At 36.6% G+C, this 13,110-nt stretch overlaps 1 protein-coding gene across 5 annotated transcripts in view; it reads right to left on the reverse strand.

Moving 5' to 3' along the window:
- Positions 1-13,110, reverse strand: part of LOC150088301 (uncharacterized) — a 175,184-nt gene that overhangs the window by 83,681 nt on the left and 78,393 nt on the right. For all 5 annotated transcript variants that reach the window (XM_090370688.1, XM_090370689.1, XM_090370686.1 and 2 more), the window contains exon 3: positions 7,923-8,199. In XM_090370688.1, coding sequence (XP_090226814.1) covers positions 7,923-8,199 — 277 coding nt within the window. The remainder of the gene's footprint in view (positions 1-7,922; positions 8,200-13,110) is intronic.

The following is a 13,110-nucleotide window of genomic DNA, read 5'->3' on the forward strand; positions in this document are numbered from 1 at the left end:
TATTCAGGGTCCTCTTGGATTAAAGAAATGTTAGAATCTCACCAATACAAAAACAAGAATTAAGAATATACTAAATAATTTCAGATCAGTCACTTTAGCTTCAGTGGCAGTGAGAGCCATGGAGTCTGTGGTGAAAGATCATTCCATGATCATCTTTAGAAGTATGACATCCTTAGAAATCTTTCTATATAATACAGTTTTGTAAAATTGCATTGTATAGATGGAGTTCTGACAGAGCTCCAATCCAAGGGATTGGAGAAATGTCAAACTGTCACAAATACATTAGCATTAGCAGAGGCATTTGATGCAAGAAAGCAAGCTTATGCAGCATCAGCCAAAAAAAATAAAGTAAAATAAATAAATAAAAAATAACCACTTCCACTTCACCGCACTGTTCGTTCGAAATACCTGTCCAGCTGAGCCTTAAACTTATTTAGGCTATCAACTTCCACGACAAGGGATGGAAGTTTGTTCCACCTACCAACCACCCGCTGGCTAAAGGCAAATTTCCGCACATCTATCCTACATCTGTCTTTCCTCGATTTGAATTTATGCCCTCTCAGGTGATTATTCTGAGCAAGAGGAAGAATCCCATCAGCATTGAGCATGCTCAAACCATTCAAGGCTTTGTACACCTCTATCAGATCACCTTGCTGGTGCCTAGTCTCCAGACACTGTAATTCGCAAAACTTAAGCCTTTCTACGTAAGAGCACCCCTTTGTTCCATTCACTAATCTTGTTGCCCTTCTCTGTACTTGTTCCAGTAGCTCTACTTCCTTCTTGAAATGAGGCCTCCAGGCCTGTATACAGTACTCAAGGTGTGGCCTGACCACTGCCTTATACAAGGGAATAATCACCTCCTTATCCCTGCTAGAAAAATTCCTATATATCATTGACAATACAAAATGAGCTACTCTTGCAGCCCATCTGCACTGCTCAGAGAACTTCATATCTGCCTGCACAACCACCCCCAGGTCCCTTTCATTCTCTACCACTGTCAGTGTAGTACCACAGAGTTGATACGTTGCTCTGGGGTTGCTGTTTCCCATATGTAGTACGGTCGGTCCTCGTATAACACGTGTTTACATTACACGATTTATAAATAGGGGAACGATATCTTATATAACATGAACTGAATTCGCTTATGCACGATTCGCCTTTGTGTTTACAAGAAATGGCAGTGCAACGCGTAATCACCCCAACCGAACGCAACACGATAGGAATGAAAAAGATTCTGAAAATGTATTTATGTGTTTTATATCAGTGAAGGGGAAACACATTTCACCATAATAACGTAAAAACCAACACAATTCCATCTATCGATATAATCGCAAATGCAATTAGATGGAGTTTACTACCAGTTTATAACAGATTCCACTAGCAGAAACGAAACTGGAAATTGTTTTTATTGTTTTATGGTAGTAACCCCCGGAAATGTGCTTTAGTAAAATGTGGGGTGTTATAATGTATCTCGGCCTTTACGGTGTTGTTTATTCAGTTGCTATACGCGCGCAGCTTTGTTTATGTATATTCAGCGTGCCTCCTCGTTTTGTAATTGTGCGTTATTCCCTAAAAATGAGTAAAATACTTAAAAGGTGTGAAAAGGAAGCGTCCTGGCGAAGACACTGCAGATTCAGAGAGAGAGAAAAAAAAAAGCAATATCGATAAACAGAGGCAGACTGGGTCAAAAATTCTTACCCGGGAAAATTTATAGTGGCCTCATACTACGGTTTATGGCCAAAATCACACCGGCCTCTGGACCACCGGGATTTCCAGGGTAAAGCTTATGGCCAGTCCGCCTCTGTCGATAGAGAAAAAAATATGAAATTGTGAAACGCTTTGAGCGAAATGAAAGACCATGTGATATTGCACGTGCTACAGACCTAAATGAGGCAACGCCGAGAATTACAAAGAATGCGGAGAAAATAAAAACAACTTTCATAGCGGGAACAACTCAAAGTGTAATTAAAATCCATTAGATTAAGACAAGAATTGGAAGAGATGGAACAAAATCAAACAAAAAACAAGTTTGCTTACGATAGAAGCAAAGCATTAGCAATATTTTATTACGTAATAGTCGTAATAAAATACGTAAGCATTTTATTACGACTATTTTATTTAATATAATAAATTTTTTACGAATAAAATACGTATTTTATTCGTAAAAAATACTTTTTTAGTATTAAAAAATACTAAAAATACTTTATTATAATATAATAAATAATAAAAAATATTTATTTTTTATTATATTATAATAAAAAATATATTATATTTTTTATTACGTATTTTAATCGTTATAAAATACTTATGTATTTTATAACGATTAAAATTACCCGGTTATTTATTGTGTTTGGTAATGTTTTGGTTCCAAATGTGTGTTCAATCTTGGGTGGTCGGCACCTAACCCCACTTTTCCCCTAGGGCCTGTTGTTTATATTGCACAATTTTGCATTGCACAAGTGTTTCTAGGAACACAACTATCGTGCTATACGAGGACAGACTGTACTTTACATTTGTCAATGTTAAACTTCATTTGCCACCTCTCAGCCCATCTGCTCAACCTTTCCAGATCCTGTTGCAGTAGCATAGTGTCAGTAGTGTCCTTGACAACCCTGCCAACCTTCGTATCGTCTGCAAACTTGGAGCTTGATATACCATCATCAATATCATTTATAAATACAGAGAATAATAAAGGACCCAATACTGAACCCTGAGGGACTCCACTAACAACATTAGTCCACGATGAGCAGTGTCCATTGATTACCACTCTCTGTCTTCTCTCCCTCAACCACCCCTTTATCCATAGCAGCAATTTGCCTCCAATGCCACACTGCTCCAATTTGTGCAGCAGTCTTCCATGTGCAACAATATCAAAAGCCTTTCTAAGATCCAAGTATATAATATCAAAGTTATTCCCTGCATCCAGTTCTTTTGTGACTGCATCATAGTATCCAATCAAATTGGTCCGGCAAGACTTCCCCTTAACAAAACCATGCTGTGTCCGAGCTATAACTGAAGTCTTGTCTAGATGATCCTGCAGTGCTCCTTTAACCAGTGCCTCCATTAATTTTCCGGGAACAGAAGTTAAACTAACAGGTCTATAATTACTTGTGTCAGCCTTTGATCCTCCTTTGTGAATTGGGGTCACATTTGCACATCTCCAGTCCATGGGTACCTCCCCTGAGTCCAAGGAAGCTCTCATAATTATGGATAAGGGTTTGCTTATTTCCTTTGCTGCCTCCTTTAATATAACTGGATAGATCCCATCCACCCCGGGTGCCTTTCTTGTGTTTATCTTCAACAATTTCTCCTCCACTTTACTCTCAGTTATTACAAGATTCTCTAGCTTACTGCCAGAGTTGAATATACCTCTGGCATTCCCCTCGCTGAATAACTCCTTATGTGTGAATGTCGATGCAAAATATTCATTTAGTTTGTTAGCTACCTGAGCAGGATCATCAACAGTTGACCCATTGATATCAAGTGGACCAATCTGATTCATCCCCTTCCTTCTAGAGTTTACATAAGTAAAGAACTCTTTGCTGTTTTTCTTCGCATCCCTTGCCAAGGATTTCTCGTAATCTGCCTTTGCCTGCCTAACCTCCTTTGTAACTTGGTTACAGATCAACTTGTATCTATCATAGGCTTCTGTGTCACGTGTTAATTTGGGTTAATTTGGGTTAAACATAAATGAGGGTTAAGAACCAGATAATTACAGACCAGTCAATTCGAGGTACAGTGGCAGGAAAGTGGTTCAAGTTGCATTACATGATCATCTTTAAAAGTACAATAAACTAAGTGGATCATAAAACAGCTTTATGAAGGACAAAGCTTGGATGAGCAATCTGAAAAATAAGTACGATGTGGTTACACAAGAATTCAATGTAAGAAGAAATTCTGACATTAAATAGTTGGATTTTGGAAGAACATTTGAGATAGTATTGGGATCGTCAATAAAATGAATGAATTCAAACTGCTGGTTAGGACAAGTATCACTGGCATAATAGGGCTTATGGAAACGTGGTGCCACCTGGAGGTAGGGGATGATGAGTTTCAGTACAGTAATGTATTTAGGAAAGATAGGGCAGATAGAAGGGGTGGCGGGGTCATATTTCTCATCAAAAGCAGTCTGAGCACGATGAAAGCTTTCCTGGATTCAGATGTTTCACATGCTAGTATAGAATCTGTATGATGTGAGATTGTTGAAAGCAAGGGTATAATGAGAGTGGCAGTAATCTACAGGCCAGGTGATTGTGAAGGTTATGATGAGAACCTGTACATGCAAATGGAATGGGAAAGTAAGCATGAATGTCTTATTATGTGTGATTTTAATTTGCCTCTAATTGACTGGAGCAAATGGGAAGGAAACTCCGTATGGGGGACAAAATTTTTAAATCAACTAGATGATTACTATTTGTATCAACATGTCATGGGAATTTACTAGGGAAGAGAATACTCTAGACCTCATCATCACCCATGAACCAGATGACATGATAGGGCTGACAGTACAGGAATCAGTAGGAGGAAGTGATCAGGGAATTCTACTGTGGATGATGAAGAGAGAGAGAGAGGTAGCAATAATTAAAGGCAAAGGAATGGGTTATAATTTCAGGAAAGGAAATTATGATGGCTACATTGCCTCTAACTGGGTAGATATCTCACAGAGAGCAAATACAATTGAATTCTGGTATACCTTTAAAACATTAATCACGGAAGCCTTGAATGCTTATATATCATAAAAAAAAAAAAAATACTCCATGAGGAAGATTCAAAGTTGGACGAATAATGAAGTTACCAGATTACTTGAGCAGAAAAAAGACGGCATGGAAATGTTACAGAGCAATAAAAAGTACCGAAGCTCATCATAACAGCTACAAATTGATCTGTAATAGTGCCACAGAAAAGGTTAGGCTGACAAAGGCAGATTATGGGAAATTGCTAGCAAAGAGAACACAGAATGGGGATAAGGAATTATTCACATATATAAATGCAAAGAAGAGAAGGACAAACCAGATTGGACCCTTATGTAATGGATGTGGGATTGTATTAGATAACTTAGCTGATGTTGCAGATAAACTCAACAGTTACTTTGCATCGATATTTACAGAAGAAAAACCCTATATGTCAATGAGAAATTATGGGAGTGAAATTTTAAAAAAATGTAATTAATGATGTTGAAATTTCACGTTTATTTAATGAAAAACCTTTCGAACCTACAGGCCGGTAAGGCTCCTGGGGTTGATGGCATATATGCTATAATCTTAATTATGATCTAATTATGAGAGCATTACTGGACTTGACTTAGGAGTGATTCCGTTGGATTGGAAAAATGCCAAGTTATCTCCAATACACAAGGGCAGTCTAAGAATGAAATCGGGCAGTTAGTTTAAATTCAGTAGTAAGAAAAATCATGGAGACAATGATCAAGGGTAGAATTCAGGTTCATTTAGATGGAAATGGAATTCTGAAGAATACTCAGCATAGTTTTGTAGAGGGAAAATCATGTTTAACTAATCTGGTTAGCTATTTTGACAGGGTCACTCAAAAGCTGGACTTAGGGAATAACGTCGACATTGTTTATTTGGATTCCAGCAAAGAATTTGATTCAGTCCCACATGAGCAGTTACTTTATAAGCTGGAACAGGTTGTAATAACAGGGAAAATCCTTAGATAACTGGATGGCTTCAGGGCAGGAGGCAGAGGGTTGTGATAAATTGTTATTCCTCAGATTGGGTTGACGTAAGAAGTGGTGTTCCAAAGGGATCAGTATTAGGACCAGGACCACTGTTGTTTTTGATTTTCATAAATGACATCGATGAAGGGGTAGAGGGTGTGATGTCTAAATTTGCAGATGATCTAAAAATTGGTAGAGTAGTTAATGATCACCCCCAAGCAGAGCTTCTTGAGAATGACCTAGATAGACTTCGGGAATGGTCAGTAAAATGGCAGCTATGCTTTAATCCAGCAAAGTGTAAGGTATTGCACCTGGGGAACAGTAACCCCAAAATAACTTATACACTTGGCAGAGTTGAGCTGAAGCCAGTAGTGGAGGAAAGGGACTTGGGTATTATGATACAGTCAGACAAAGTTCTCCAAGCACTGTAGACTGGTTGCAAGGAAGGCCCATGGTGTCCTATCGATGATTTAGTGAACAATTGTGAGTAGACATAAGGATGTCATAATCCCATTATATAAGGCTATTGTTAGACCACACTTGTAATACTGTGATCAAGTATGGAGACTGCACCTAAAGAAAGACATCGTGCTTCTTGAAAGGGTCTAAAGATGGGTAACTCACCTGGTGAGAACAGCAAAAGGGCATCCATATGAAGAAAGACTTCAAATAAGTGGGTTGCAGAGCTTGAAAACTATGCACCTCAGAGGATACTTGATTGAGGCGTTTAAGGCTCTGAGAGGCACAAGCAAAATAAACAAGGATGAAATTTTCACAGTTATAAATGATTCTAGAATAAGGGGCCATAATTTCAAGTTACGGGGGGGAGATGTTTAGACTGGATTGCAGGAAGTTTTATTTTAGCCAGCGAGTTATAAATTACTGGAATAAGTTACCTACTTGGGTGGTAGAGGCTGACAGTTTGGGGAAATTCAAAGGTTAGCTGAATAATTACCTACAAGGAGGAGGGAAATGCATAGGTTGTCTATTTCCTTTTCTATTATTATTTTTTTTTTATTATTATTATTTTATTCTTATTATTTTATTTTTTTGTTATTTTATTTTATTTTATTATTATTTTTTTTGGCTGGTGCAGCATAAGCCATAGGCTTCCTTGCACCATGTGGCCATTGCTAATACTAATTACAGGAAATATCATGAGGTGGATCAAGGATGGCACTTATTTCTATCATCTTGAATAATATCAAGAAGGAAGAAAGGATGTTGAAATTTGTAGATGGTTTATAGGTCCAGAGGGTGAATAACAATGCAAGTCAGGATGAGCTTCTTCAGAATCATCTGGACAAGCTTCATGAATGGTTGGAGAAACAGCAGTTATATTTTAAATTCTGCCAAATTCCAAGAGTATATATTTGGAAAACAGCAACCTAAGAATAACATACACTAGGTGGAGTAAAACGGATGGATGTAAATGAGAAAAGACATTCTGGTTTCCGATCTAATCAAACATGAAGGTCAGCATGGGGTGTAACATAAAGTGGCCAGGAAAGCAAACAATGCCTTATCAATGATTTTCCATACATTTTTGCCTCTAGGGAGAAAAAAAAGCTATAGTTCTGTATTGAAAGAAAAACATTTAAGCTTCTTGAAAGGATCCAAAGAAAGACAACTGGTCTGGGGAACATGGCAAAGGGGCATCCATATAAGGAGAGACTATAGAACTAAAAGGTTAAAGGAGAGACTATAAATGTAGTTACAGAGGTTGGGGAGAGGAATCTGATTGGGACATATAAAAGCACTAGGGATGGGGGAGCATATGTAACAGTGGTGAAATTTTTAGATTGGATTTGGGACAGGTAAACATATATTACCGAAAAAAACAGACTGGAATTCACAAAGTTTCCATTTGGTAATCATGTCAATCACAAAAATAAACTACTTTCTTGAATGGATATACAGGTTGCGTAGTGTTTATTTTTTGAAGGCGAAAAAAAAAAAAAGCCAAAGCTTGGCTTTATTATGTCATTTGGCCTTTATTAATACTAATCATCATTAAAACTGAACTGCTATTTTTCAGCCCATCTGACTAGTTTATCTAGATCATCTTGAAGTAAAAAAAAGTAAATTGCAGCCATTATCAACCCACCGCAGGATGGAAGCCTCCTCAACAATTCATGCTGAGGGAAATCTTGAAGTAACATACTCCAAATAAAATACTTGATATATCATGTAATAGCTTCAAGAAAATACAATTCCTAGAATTTTAAATGCTTTAAATAGCTCTCACCTGTTTGGTCAATTGTATTTCTCTTACACAAATCAGTACCAATTTGAAATTTAGATGTGCATATCTTATCAGGATTATGGACAACTATTGGCATATGAATTTTTGCTTTAATTTCTTCAACTTCAAATTTTCTTTCACAATCAACTCTACTTCTGGAAATATGGACAGGAGGAAGTACCATCTTTCCACAGGAACACTTCAGCCCACTAATAAAATCATATGATCCAAGACGTCCACCACATTTTGGACATGTTAATTTTCCTTTAATCCAATCACCCTAAAGAAATAAGTTGATAAATCATTATTAATAAAAAATTATGTTTTAGGGTATCATTCTAATATTAATAAAAATCTGGTTTAGTGTTCTATTATTTACTAGCTATAGATATAAAAACTACCAGTCTTTTTTAAAATTTTCAATACAAAAATTTTATATTTAATCCCAACTGCCTTTCATGGACAGTATGAAGCATTTATCAGTAGTGAAATCTGGTGTTGTGCAAGAGGTCCAACAAATTGAAAAATTTTGTGAGCTCTTGCTCCTGGATGCTCATTTATGTAGTTCTGCTAATTAGTAATATTAAGGGCAACAGTCAGTTGCACTAGTTTTTCTCTTCCCACCCACCTGACAAAACTGCTTGCAGTTTAATGCAAACCAAAATCTTAGTAGATCCGAGAGGACACTTAAGTCATCCTTATGAGGATGGCTTAGGTGTCCTCTCAGATATATTAAGATGTTTTGAAGGTGGGCATAAACATCCTTGTTTATGTTCACCTTTAAACAAGATGACCACCAGTCAAATTATAAGTACTATCCTTGAACACAGTAAGTTTATAACACAGATGTAACTATATTTGAAATCATGCTGGGCAGATCATATATTTCAAAGGAAAAGAGAGGACCACTTTTGGGATAAAGTCAGAAAAAAGAATGGCACACTTCTATTATTACAATTCAAGTTGACTTAAATTGTTGTATAATTATTGTTAGTGACTTAAATCCCAACTAGTGTACCAATCCAAACCCCAAGTTTTGAAAGATCTTCAACAAACCCTAGCAGCCCATTGAGATCTAATAAAAACAACTGGATAATGTTTGTTTGTTATTTGGTTTTTAGGAGCATTAGCAACTAAGGCCATATTGCTCCAGGATATGTGGTGGTCATTCCCTGACCTTTCCGCATCCTCCGTATTTGGTGGTGACGGGCTCGAACCCCGGTCTAATCAAGAAGCATGTGCTACGCACTGCTGCTCCTTCCCACCTGGCTACGGAGATGCCCCACAACTGGATAACTGGGTCATTTGAAGGCTAGTTTCTGAACTCCATCTGTCATGAGGTGGGGCATTATTAACTAATTTTAACACTGCTATCAAAGTTTTACTTGTCACTGACAATATCATAAGACCATATACATCTTAATGACCAATGTGGCAGCCACAAAGTCCAACTGCATGGACTACTTTGTACTTCAAGTATGTTTTTATGTTCTTAAATATTTTATTTTGTTCTCAAAAATTTTGTAACCGTCTCAGAACAAAATATAAAATATTTAAAAACAGAGTAATATTTTGAGAACAAAATATTCCATGCAAACAGCTTAACCTTTCTCTAATGTAAGGATTTTTTTCCCAACCAACACTTCCTTACTTCAGTCCATAGTTGGGGCTGCATCTTGTAATATTAGCACTAGTATTAGCAGTGACAACAATGCAAGAGAGCAAGCTTATACAGCTTCAGAAAGGGAAAAAAAAAAAAAAACACTTCCCATATCACTAGTCCCTCCTCCTCTAAGTTTGTCTAGTTTCTCCTTGAATTTATTCAAACTACCCACATTAGCATTAGTTGAGGCATATGATGCAAAAATCAAGCATCAGCCAAAAAAAAACCCTTCCCATTTCACCCATCTGATCACTCCAAATGTTTGTCTAGTTCAACCTTAAATTTTATTTAAGCTATCATCTTCCACAACAACAACAAATGGAAGTCTGTTGGAAGAATGGCAGTCAACTACTTGCTGGCTAAAGGCAAACTTCTGCACATATATTCTACAACTGTCTTTCCTCAATTTGAATCTATGCTTTCTCAGGTTCTTAATCTGAGCAAGCAATAGCATTCCATCAGTATTGAGCCTGCTCAAACCATTCAATGCCTTGTACACCTCAATCAGATCACCTAGCATGTGCCTAGTCTCCAGATGCTGCAACTTACAGAATTTAAGCCTCTTCTGGTAAGAAAACCCCAGTCTTCATCTCACCAATCTTGCTGCCCTTCTCTGTACTCATTCTAGCAACTCTACATCCTTCCTAAAATGTGGCCTCCAGACCTGTATGCAGTACTCAAGGTGTGGCCTGACCATTGCCTTATACAAAGGTATAATCACCTCCTTGTCTCTGCTAGCGAAATTCCTATATATCATTGACAAAACTCCATGACTTGCTCTGGCAGCCTGTCTGCACTGCTCAGAGATCTTCATATCTCACTTCAATAACACCAGATTTAAAGTTGTTCCAATAATCAACTAACTGCTGGCTGAAGGGAAATTTCTGCACCCCATTGCAACAGATTCACATCCTTCCTGAAATGAGGCTTCCAGACCTGAATGCAGTATACAAGATGTGGCCTAACCACTACCTTATATAATGGTATAATCACTTCCTCATCCCTAATGGCAAAACTCCTACATATCATTGACACAGTCCAATGAGCTCTCTCTCTCTTTCTTTTTCTCTCTCTCTCTCTCTCTCTGCACTGCTCAGAGAATTTTGTATCTGAATGCACAACTACCCCCCCAAGTCATTTTTAAGTGTGGTACTACACAGTTGGTACATTAATCTGGGATTATGGCTAACCATATTAAGTACCTTGCATTTGTCAATGTTAAGCCTGTTTGCCTAATTTTTTTGTATCTTGTTGCAATAGCTTACCTTAATCACTGTCATTAACCACCCTACCAACCTTCACATCATCTTCAAACTTTGACATCAAACCTTACATGCCTTCATTAATAAACACAGAAAACAACAATAGACCCAGTACTGAACTCTGTTGAACTCCACTAATAATATTAATCCACAAAGAGCAGTGTTCATTGATAACTATTCTCTGCCTAATCAACTGTCCTTTATCCATAGCAAAAACTTGCTCTTAATGCCACACTGCTCCAGTTTGTACACCAATCTTTTATGGGCAACAGTATAAAAAAGGCTTTTCTGAAATCCAAGTACACAATGTCAAAATTATTTTTTGCAGCCAGATCCTTTGTTCTGTATCATTAGGAAATCTATACTGTGACTGCAACATTATTGCATTCCTGTCTTGGTTCTGCATTACTTCTTTTACCTGTACCTAGTCACAGAAAAATTTGAAATTCATCTGTGCACATGACCATTTGAAAAATAATTCAAAATTGCTAATTTTTTTTTTTTTTTTATGTAACCTATATTTTCAATATTTTCTGAATACAATAGTGAAAAATCCAGTTTCTCTATTTAAAAACATATTTTTATTTAATTAAACTCCCTGTCAACAAGCCAATGCAAATTTAAAAACTGCCCCTTCGACAAACACTTCGATTATACATGTGCTTGTTAGTAACAAGCTTACTTAATGCATTAAATGTGAGGCACCCATGTCAACAGTTCATTTCCAGATGATGCATCAATGTCCACAAATCCACAATAATGTAACAAAGTGCTACCGACTGGAGGAAAGCACACAGCAATAAAGAAAGCAAATTATCAACAACTCAATGTGAATGTCAATCAGCATGCACATATAATTAGGTTTAAATTAATCATGAATTTTTGCTAATTGCGTGATAATTAACAGACATTTCTGGAATTTTCTGTGGAGAATTTAAAGAAAATATTTTTAAAAATTAGGCACTTCAGTTTTGTGGATTGTGTAGATGATAAACAAATTGTTGAAATATTATCAGGATCAAATTCAAACCCTGTGCAACTAATTCCTGGTTAAACAATGACTCCATTGTTTTACCTGGAACAAAAGTCAAGTTAACAGGTCTGTAATTACTCACATCACACTTTGATACCCCATGTATTATTTTAAGTAGAAACTCTCTCAGTTGCTGAATGTTACTGATATACCAGGCAAGACAATCTGTGAGCTGATAATTGCAATATCTTTTTTACATCTGGAAAATAGTAACCTAAGAATAACTGATACATTACATGGGGTAAAATGGAAAGGTAGAAAAGAGGAAAAGACACTCAGACCTATCCTTCTTTCCAACTGCTAATAAAAAAAAGTATGCCTGGAATGAAGTGAAAGAATTCACCTTAAGTACTGTTTGTAAGACCTTTGTAAAGGATGTTGTTGTTCTTTAAGTATTTAGTGGTACTAAGACTGCTATGGTCAAACTATTGGAGGTTCCTGAGGTGATATTGCTGTCCAAGTTTGAGGTCAGATTTAACAATTCAGAGTTAAAAATGGGCATAAAAACTGCTTCCCTTTACAAAAGTAAAGAATTCACTTAGATTAACATATTTCTCTTTTACATCTTGCAATGTGAGGAGGCAGTCAAATAGGTGACTTATTTTTTTTAGCACCATAGAATAATACTAGTGTTAAAGGTTTTGCAGCTCTTGTTCAGCACATTTCCTAAGATCCTAATAAGCTCTCTCTCTCTCTCTCTCTCTCTCTCTCAGAGTAGTATATCAGTATGGTAACGTAATCAGCACCCCATAACTGCATTTCACAGAAGGGACAGTTCTGATTAAATTCATTTTCTTTAAGAAGTTGGTTCATACACATTTTATGTTATAGGTAGTTAAGTTTATTATCAAGAATCAGGCCCATACAAATGCCTGTTTGGGTGTACAAAAATTTTTTAGCCACAGTTCCAGTTCATGATACATTTTATACTTCTTGCAAAAATGCATGCAATGGTTTGTTCTTATGTAGAATATCTACATAAGAACAAATGTAGATATTCTAGTAGATGTTCATCTAAAAAGAAATTTTTTTTATTTAGAGTCTGTGCTCACAATCTGAAAGTGACACGAAATAATAAGATCATCTGCACTGAGATTCAACTCATTTGTATACAGGATGTGTTTTGTCATATCGTTATTTCTGAATACAAAAATTGATACATAAATGAATACATAAATTTCTGCAGAATTTCCTATTCCTGATGAAAAGGCTGAGAAAGAGCATTTTCAACAG

This window comes from Mastigoproctus giganteus, chromosome 3, assembly GCF_048544385.1.
Source record: "Mastigoproctus giganteus isolate SK-2022 chromosome 3, ASM4854438v1, whole genome shotgun sequence".
NCBI classification, from domain to species: Eukaryota; Metazoa; Arthropoda; class Arachnida; order Uropygi; family Thelyphonidae; genus Mastigoproctus; species Mastigoproctus giganteus.